Below are 8,780 nucleotides of genomic sequence, written 5' to 3' on the forward strand. Positions count from 1 at the left end.
TCCGTGAGGTATGAGAGTGGTGGATTGTTTTAGGTAAGCCACAAGTAGTGTGTATGTATGTATCTGTCTGTCCATCGTCTATCTATCATGCTTTGGCTCAAATACACACACACACCCAGACGCAGACATAGACACACACACACATTATGTTTAGAGTAAAACACACACCCAGGCATGCACATTCATGGTAATTCTGTTACCATGGAGACAGTTCTACAATGGCTTAAAAATTGCTCAATGTATAAAAGTATTAAAAGACTATATCCAGTAGGGCACACACAGTTCCATTAAAAACAAAAAGACCGTATTTATTCCGCAGTATTGGGTCTTTCTCATGAACATGCAAAAACGAAACTTACATAACTCTCAAATTTAAGAAAGTCGGTGCTCCCCCTGACCATAAAAACCTATTTGTGGGCATTGAGTCATCTGCCTGTATTTAAGAGATGTTTGCCAAATTATTGGTATTGCTTTTTAATTTTTATTATTGCTGCTAGCATCCTGTTGAGGTTGGGCAGTGAATGATGAGGGTGAAAGCAGTACAGAGAGATGAAGGGCACTTTGTGGGGCCCCTTGAGACCGTGTGTGTGTGTGTGGTGGCCACCCATCCAAGACAGGCTGCGGACAGGCCAGTCACGGTACTCTGCTGCGGGAGTGCACTAGCCAGTCCTCACTGAGGAGAATCCGGGGACAGCCCCATGGCCAGTGCTGGGTTGGGCTGGGCAAGCCTGGGCGTGGGGTACTCGCTTCTCCCTATGGAGAAAGGCTGCCCTGGTCAGAGATGGGAGGGGTCCCTGCCAAGGACGCAGCACAGGGGGCTCCAGCTCACAGCTGTCTGCTTCCACCACCAGTAGACCCAGGTCCAGGTGTTCATTGTTTAGACTCTTCCAGAAGAGAGGAGTGATCCTCCAAGCATTGGCTTGAAGGATTTTCAAACTCCAAAGCAAAAGGCTCAGGAGGAGGCTTTGAAAAACCCAGAGCTGCTTCACGGGGGGCCTAGGCTGGTGTGGTGGGAGCAGGGGCCACGCAGCCCGGGTTGGGAGCTGGCTCTGCCCACCACGTGCTGCATGGCTTCGCAGCATCGCCCCGTGATTCCAGCCTCATGGCTTCCCCGGTGAGGAGGAGGTTGACGCTCAGGACTTCAGAGACCCCACCCATATCATCTCTCCCCCTCGGGGAGGTGACCTCTGTGTTACTGCAGTTCTCTGTATCCCCTCCCTCTGCCCCCACAACACTTAGCAGCCCGCCTCCGACAGATGAGCAAGTGAGCACAGTGGTCAGGAGCGCCGACTCGAGAGTCAGATCAGTGAGGGTTTGAGTCCCGGCTCCGAAAAATGGGCACCCTCAAAGTGCCCATCTCACAGGCTTGTATGAGGACACAGGTGACTAGAAGCACCCTGTCAGAGCCTGGCGAGTAGAAGTTCTTGTGAACAGGAGGTCCGAGGACCCCTGTAGTCCTTGGGTCCAGAGCAGCGGCTCTCATGGACACTGCTTCCCTGAGATGTTTCCCTCTGTTGTATTCAAATCGGGTAACAATGGGCCTGGGCGTTCTGGGAGGGGCCGAGGCTGGTCCCTCAGATCCCGAGGCCGGAGTCCACGGGGAGGTCAGACACCTCCTTGGCTGGACGTCTGCACCATGGACAGGGATCTGAGTGAAGACGACAGTAAGTACAGCTGGGGCACCCGCTTCTGCAGCCGGCACAGACTGAAATCTTCCCTCTGGCCTCTGTGCTGTCCTGGGTTCTGGGTTTGTGTTGCTGAGAGCATCCTTCTTTCCTTCCTTCCTTCCTTCCTTTTGTGTGGAAAGCCCATTTGCAGCCTGCGGGCTATTCTTCCAGTATGTGCCTCTGGGCAGTGGAGGAGAATGGTAGCAAGCAAGATGAGAACTTTCCTCCCTGACCATGGTTACACTGTCCCAGTCTTGTATCCTTCAGACTTCCTTTTCTGGCTGACCGTTCCCCACCCCCCTCCCGCCCCAGCCACATAGGAGCCTGAATACCACACTTGGACTCAGTTCTGAGATGAGGTTAATTTGAAAGACTTTCCTGGAAGGTCTTTACTCGTGATCTTTTTCTAGCAAAGAGGTGAGTGTTCATTATTGCTTGGGAAACACAGTCCTGGTGACCCCAACCCCATTCCTGGGACAGAAATACAATGGAATCTAAGGACTATTTAAAGAGATGAAGACAGAAATTGCATTTTAGGAAGAAATGTGCCATGTTTAAAAAAAGCAATGTTTGATCCTGACTTTGGAAGGGGCAGTGTGTGGTAGAGTATCAGATTGGGGATTGGGAGGCTAGGGTTCAGGTCCTGGCTCTGCTTTGAATTGGCTGTGTGATCTTGGGCAGGTCATGTAACCTCTCTGAGCCTCAGTTCCCCATATATAAAATCTATAAAAGGTCAGGAGTTCCTGACTTAGAGACTGTGAAGGTGAGGGCAAAATTTTGTATGAATGTACTTTTTTGGGGGGAGGGGGGGTGGTTCTCGGCTTTCATTTCTCCACCTGGAGAGGTCTGTGACACTAGTACATTTTCACGGTTCCCGAGCTTGGGGACTTCGAAGGTCCTGAGCAGGTCTAGCACTATTGTCTATAATGTAGGTATCTGAAAGCTTTAGGTTTCAGAGCTGAAGTGGGATATGAAATAAACCCATGTGAATCTTGGCAACACACTTAAAATTTTGTTGGAATCCTTTTTCATACTGAAGTGGGAGACTGTACAGAGATATTTTATCATGTATTTGAGCTGGACCTAATCTGATCTCTGATATATTGGAAGTTGTGTAGCCATAATCTTATAAGCTTCTACTAATAATCAAATGCAATTTTTCCTCTTTGGAACACTGCTCATTTGCAGTCTTGCAGTTTACAATAGGAGTTTCCTAGTTCCAGTGCGCTAGGTCAGATCTGGATTCGGATCCGAGCTCTGCCTCCTAATTGTTGGGCGACTTTGCTCAAGTCACTTCACCTCTCTGAGCTACATTTCTCACAATAAAAATACAGACCATGTCATCTGGAAGAATTGGTAGAAGATTAATTGGATGTGAAGTGCCTACAGCATCATTCAGAGTTGAGTAGGCATGGAATAAATGTTGACTCTAGAAAATTATCAGATTTGGTCTCCCAGAGCTATAAAATTAAACTGCTATTAATGAAAAATATTATCACCTGCAGTGGTTCTGTTTCGGCATCATGCCTTTTGGTAAGCCAGGTGAGAGTAAGTTCCCTTAGAATTCTAAAGACTCCAATTCTGTCATAGGGTCACCCTACATGCTGCTTTCCAATATCATCAAACCATAGGGTCTACTGTAAAGTACGGAATTGTCCAGAAAAGTTTTTAGGAACAATGCTGATGAACTCTGAAACTAGGCCAATATTTGTCCAGGTTTTGGAAAGGGAGCCTGCTACGGGACTTACATAATTGAAATGTCCCTCCTTGGGTGAGCGATGGCTGCCCACTTTGTCCCAGTTGAGTTATTCTCCCCAGTCACGAAAATGCCATCCCCTCAGTTTTCGAGTCTGGAATGTGGGCAGCTTCATAGAGAGAATATCTTCTTCCAGTGACACTGTGGAACCGAAAGTAGGCATGGACAGAGACATTCTGGGATGTGGCATCCACGTGGAAGTCACCACGAAGGCCTCCTAGCTCGGCCTTAGCTCTGATAGCATTCAGCGAGAGGTGGCACTTCCCGCCATTGGCGGCGATGCTTCTGGTGATGGGCCAGTCCCCCTTCCATAGCTGAGGCTGTCAGAAATTCTTTCCTACATTCAGTTGATCTCTTCTTCCCTGGCACTTCTAATCTTTGGTCTTGATTCTACCCCCCAAAGCTACTCAGAGCAGGTCTGTTCCCTGTTTAAAATTAAAAGACTTCAGAGTTTTTTCTTTTCTAGCATGACCAGGTCCTGTTTTTCCTATGGTCCCAGGTGTAGTGTGGTTTCAATCACTCTTCTCTTAGAGGGAGATGTTCTAGCCCAGAGATGAAGAGGAAAAATCCTCTCCCTTATTCTAAAACTCATATCCCTTATAATACAACTAATTTTATTACAGACTGAACGCCCTCCCAGAAATGGTGTGCAAGAGAGCCTCTTCAAGTCAGACGAGCCCCACCCCCATAATTTGAGGAGGGGACTGCTGTGATTTTGGACAATAGGACCTAAGTGCAAACTCCTTTCTCCTGAGCTCTGATAGCTGGGGAGGGGGAGCAGTGACTGGAAGCCACACCACTGTCACCATCAGTGACCCAGTGCTGAGGGATGGGACTCTTCCCTAGGTACCCTGGCCAGCTCTCCTGCCCAAAGACTTATTCTTTAGTGTCTCCTCCAGCCCAGCCCTGAGTTGGAGACAAGAGACTGGATGAAGCTATCAGGGTAATTTGGTGGGAAAGATGCTGGACTTCGTGGGGGGCCCAGCTTCCGAGGGCCTTGGTAACTGACTGTGGGGCATTAGTGTATCTCAACATTCCTTAGGAGGGAGGCAGGTCCACCAGGAGCGCAGGCCCTCCCTGCCAGTTTGGCCCTGACCTCATGGGCCAACTCTCAATGGAAAGATAGAGTGTCCCTTTCTCTCTGTTTTCCCGAGTGCTCCTCCCAGTGACTATATTCCTTGAGCCCTTAGGGAAAGAAGACCAGGGCCCTAAAAAATAAGGTGACTGTCCCCCCAGACTCCACAGTAGGCTGGCTATTTGGCGCTGTGCTCATGGCTGGGGGAATAAGGATGAATGCACTGCTGTACCTTCCAGCTGTGCAATGCCTCATGCAGGAGGCGGACCCCAGACGGACTTTTTCCAAATAATTCTTAGAAAGCTGTTTGGCAAAAGCTATGACAGAGAGTGGAACAGAGTACGGAGAGGCACAGGGAGGGGGAGGCACACCCAGGCAGGCTTTGTAGGAGGTCAGGCCTGCACTGAGTCAGGCTGAAACAGGTGAGGGGGGGTGTTGTGGGCAGGAACAGCCAGAACGAGGCCTGGGAGAAATGACACGGTGCACGTGCCAGGGTGAATGCCAACATCAGTGTCCCGAAGTGACAAGGCAGCCCTTACACATCCCACCCCCCTCCCCATGGCCCTGTCTCGGCATGGTGACGCTTTCTACAAAGCAGGACCTCCACATGCCAACTAATTGAAAATTTGTTGTAACGTTTGCCGGGTTCTCTCTTGGCATGCCAGAAGGACCTGAAGAGCTCCAAGGACAACTTCGCCCCGGCTTCTCCCCATTTCTCTTGATGCTGGTCTCACTCCCACGGTGGGCCTTGTGTTTGCTCTTCCAAATATGTTCTTGTTGGTTCCCACCTGAAAGCTCCCACAAGTCTCTCTCCTCTCAAGCCCCGAGCAGGCTTGTCTCTCTCCTCCCCACTCTCTGCTCTGTTCTTTGTCCCCACCCCTCCCTGGCCACAGGGACTGTTTTCCCTTCTCTCGCCCTATTCTGGGCAACGTGGGGAGGTTTTCTTCCACCCAGCAGGTAGGAGACTCCACAGGTAATATAGGGCTAGTTAATACAGGGCCTTCTCCGCTAAGGGCCGCAGGTTGGATGTTAGCTGTAGGCTATGGTGGGCGCCTGGGTGGCTCAGTCAGTTGAGCATCTGTCTTCTGCTCTGGTCATGATCCCGGGGTCCTGGGATCGAGTCCTGCATCGGGCTCCCTCCTCAGCGGGGAGTCTGTTTCTCCCACTTCCCCCCTGCTTGTGCTCGCTCGCTCTCTCTCTTAAAAAAAAAATAAACCCTGAAAAAAAAAGCTTTAGGCTGCAGTGAGCCATTGTGGTGTTTAAGAGATGGGATGGCCCGGTCAGCCTTTCTGGTCTTGCTATGAAGCCTCTTAAATAATGTAGCCAATTATTTGTTTGTTCTTCTTGGCAAGCAAGACTCTTTTCTTTCTCTTATGACCACCTGACTCTCCTGTTTTAATTACTTTAAATTATGGTAAAATACACATAACATGAAATCCGCCATCTTAACCATTTTTAATTGTGCTGTTCGGTGATATGAAGTACATTCCCGTTATTGTGGAACTATCACCACCATCCATCTCCAGAACCCCTTCATCTCCAACCCCATTCAGCAGTTCCCCACTTCCCTCTCCTCTTTGCTCCCGGCCAGCCATTTCATGGGTGTGGATTGGACCACCTGAGTCTCTGCTATACCATCTTCAGTGTCATTCAAACCACAGTGCATTTATGTGCACTGACTGTATGCAGGAAGGAGGGTTCCCCGTCTGAAAGGGGCTCTCACCCCTGTTGGAGGAGACAAGGTAGGAAACAAACCAAAGCAAGATGGCGGTGGGGAGCCATCTGGGCCGAGAGGTGGCCTAAGTGTAGTGCTTTTAAGATGATTAATACTGGAATCAGAGGCAGAAGATGTGGACTCCTTTTATCCTCGGAAATAAAAGGAATAGCATTTTAAAAAGAGGAAGTTAAAGAGGTTATCCATGAATTATACCTTGCTCCACAAGAAAAATTCCTTTCTACACAAAAGAAAAATTGCTGCTGGCTGGCGAGCACTACCTTAGAGACACTTTGTAAAGCTCTCTCAGCAACCACTTGATGCCATTGGCATGGAGCGGTAGGGCGGTCAGCGACGTGGAAAGCTCAGAGTTAGGATCTGAGTCTTAAGTACTCTTCCTGGCTCTGCTGCGAATGGGTGAGCTCGTTGCCCCGGATCCCACCTCTGAATCTCATCTTGTGCTTCTGCAAAGCCGGGAAAACAGTGGTTGCCATTAAGTGCAGAAAAAGATCATACCCACACCATCCCTTTGTGAGCACAGGACACAATGCATGTATTAGGGTGGGTGGCCCAGTTGCAGCTCAGCCCTGACCCCGTGGAAACAGGGATGCAGCCGAGGGGGGAGGGGAGGCCCTTCGGAGTGCCCCACGCTGGGTGTCACACAATGACCCGTGACGTCGACGTTCCTGTTGTGCCTGCTGCGATCTGCACAGGAAATGACGCATCTGCCTGTAGGTCAGCCCGGAGCCCTTTTTTTTTGTACATAACATAATGGTGAGATTAATTTAGTTCTGACGAATTACGACTGCCCTGAGAGGTCAGGGTGGCTCCTGGGTGATGGATGGAGCTCTGGGTTTCCCACCTCTTATTCTTCCCCTCTTCCTGCCTCTTTGTTTGGTTTCCAGCCGGGCGTCACAGCTGTATGGCGATTCTCTGTCTTCTCGCAGTGGAGAGTCCGGATGTCCCAGCAGACCCACGACTTTGGGCTGGGTACGGGCCCTCCCCAGGGAGAGGGCTGGGAAAGTCTTGCCTTTCTTTCTATGCCTGACATTTTCACTTCTGGCTTAAAGGAGCGCAAAGAAAGAGGAAGACCCTCCCTCCTCAGGTCCACGGCATTGACTGAGCACTTCTTGAATGCCAAGCCCGGGGCTATGAGCTGTGTGCACATTGTCTTATTAGATGGGCACTAATGCCATCTGCTCTGTGTCACAGCTGTGGGGAGGGGGCTGGAGGGTTGAGTTCTGCAAGGATGTGAGGCTGGCACAGTTTCATGCAGTCCATGACTCAGACGTATCAGAGCCCAGGCTCCTAACCACCATGCCTGTGCCTCAGGAATTCTGACTCTGGACAGCCTTGGCTACAGTCCAACCCTGACCTTTTTTTTTTTTTTTTTTTTAAGATTTTATTTATTTATTTGACACAGAGACAGCCAGTGAGAGAGACAGCCAGTGAGAGAGAGACAAGCAGGGGGAGTGGGAGAGGAAGAAGCAGTCTCCCAGCAGAGGAGCCTGATGTGGGGCTCGATCCCAGACTGCCGGGATCACTCCCTGAACCGAAAGTAGACGCTTAACGACTGAGCCACCCAAGCGCCCCCCAACCCTGACCTTTATCGTTAATGCTGATGGTGGGGCTCACGGGAACTACAGTGCATGCATGGACCCTGGTCCCAGAAAGGTTCAAATTCCAGCCTCCCTCTTTCTGACCCTCCCTCAAACCCATGCACACAGGTGAGTGTCTAGGGCAGGGTGGGCAAAATACGGCTCAAGGGCCAAGTCTGACTCACTACCTGTGTTTGTCGAGTTTTATTGGCACAAAGCCATGCTTGCGCAGTTGTGCGTTATCTATGGCTGTTTTCAGCTGAATTGAGTAATTGAAACAGACCCTATGGCCCGCAAAATCGACAGTATTTACTACCCGGCTATTTGCAGAAAAGGTTTGCGGATCCCTGGTGGCTAAAATAGCTGACAATCCTAATCCACTTATCAGGAGCAAACGATGTTCAGAAGCAAGGTATGAAGGATAATTCCCAATGAGTTATCACCTTGGGGATTTCGGTACACTTCGGCGGGCACCGGTGGGAAGCTTTGGGATGACGTCCCTTTGCATCACACCCATCTCTACCCCAGGTCTCTCACCTGTTTTGGCACAGAATCATTTGTTTGCAAAGATAAGCTTTCCTGCTAAGAATAGCACTCTCTACATCTGTACACATTCTATTTCAGCTTCCTTTTTAAATTTCCTGCCAGGAGAAACCGTAGAGATGCATATGCATCCCTTATTGTCAGAGGACTGAGACAATTCGGGGGGAGTGGAAGAACGAGATGGTTCATTTGTCTTCATGACACCCCCTCCTCCCTCCACTGTGCGTGGCCGTGGGTTTCAGCATTCCTCACCACCTGCCATCCCACTTCCGGGTAGCCTCAGCTGCTCCAACTTAGAACAAGATCTGCTGCTGCTTCTGGCCTCTGTTTTTATTAAACTCGAAAGGACAGGGCATATTATTTTTTATTTTTGTAGAGGGAAAGAGCTCTCGGCTTTCAAGAGCTGAAAAAAAAAAAAAAAAAAAAA

At 49.7% G+C, this 8,780-nt stretch overlaps 1 protein-coding gene across 1 annotated transcript in view; it reads left to right on the plus strand.

The window, feature by feature from the left end:
- Window positions 1–7,171: 7,171 nt before the first annotated feature.
- Window positions 7,172–8,780, plus strand: part of SSUH2 (ssu-2 homolog) — a 20,477-nt gene continuing 18,868 nt past the window's right edge. The window contains exon 1 of the mRNA XM_040628129.1: window positions 7,172–7,202. Within this exon, the coding sequence (XP_040484063.1) occupies window positions 7,172–7,202 (31 nt within the window). The remainder of the gene's footprint in view (window positions 7,203–8,780) is intronic.

This window comes from Ursus maritimus, unplaced genomic scaffold (genome assembly GCF_017311325.1).
Source record: "Ursus maritimus isolate PB19 unplaced genomic scaffold, ASM1731132v1 scaffold_14, whole genome shotgun sequence".
Classification (NCBI taxonomy): Eukaryota; Metazoa; Chordata; class Mammalia; order Carnivora; family Ursidae; genus Ursus; species Ursus maritimus.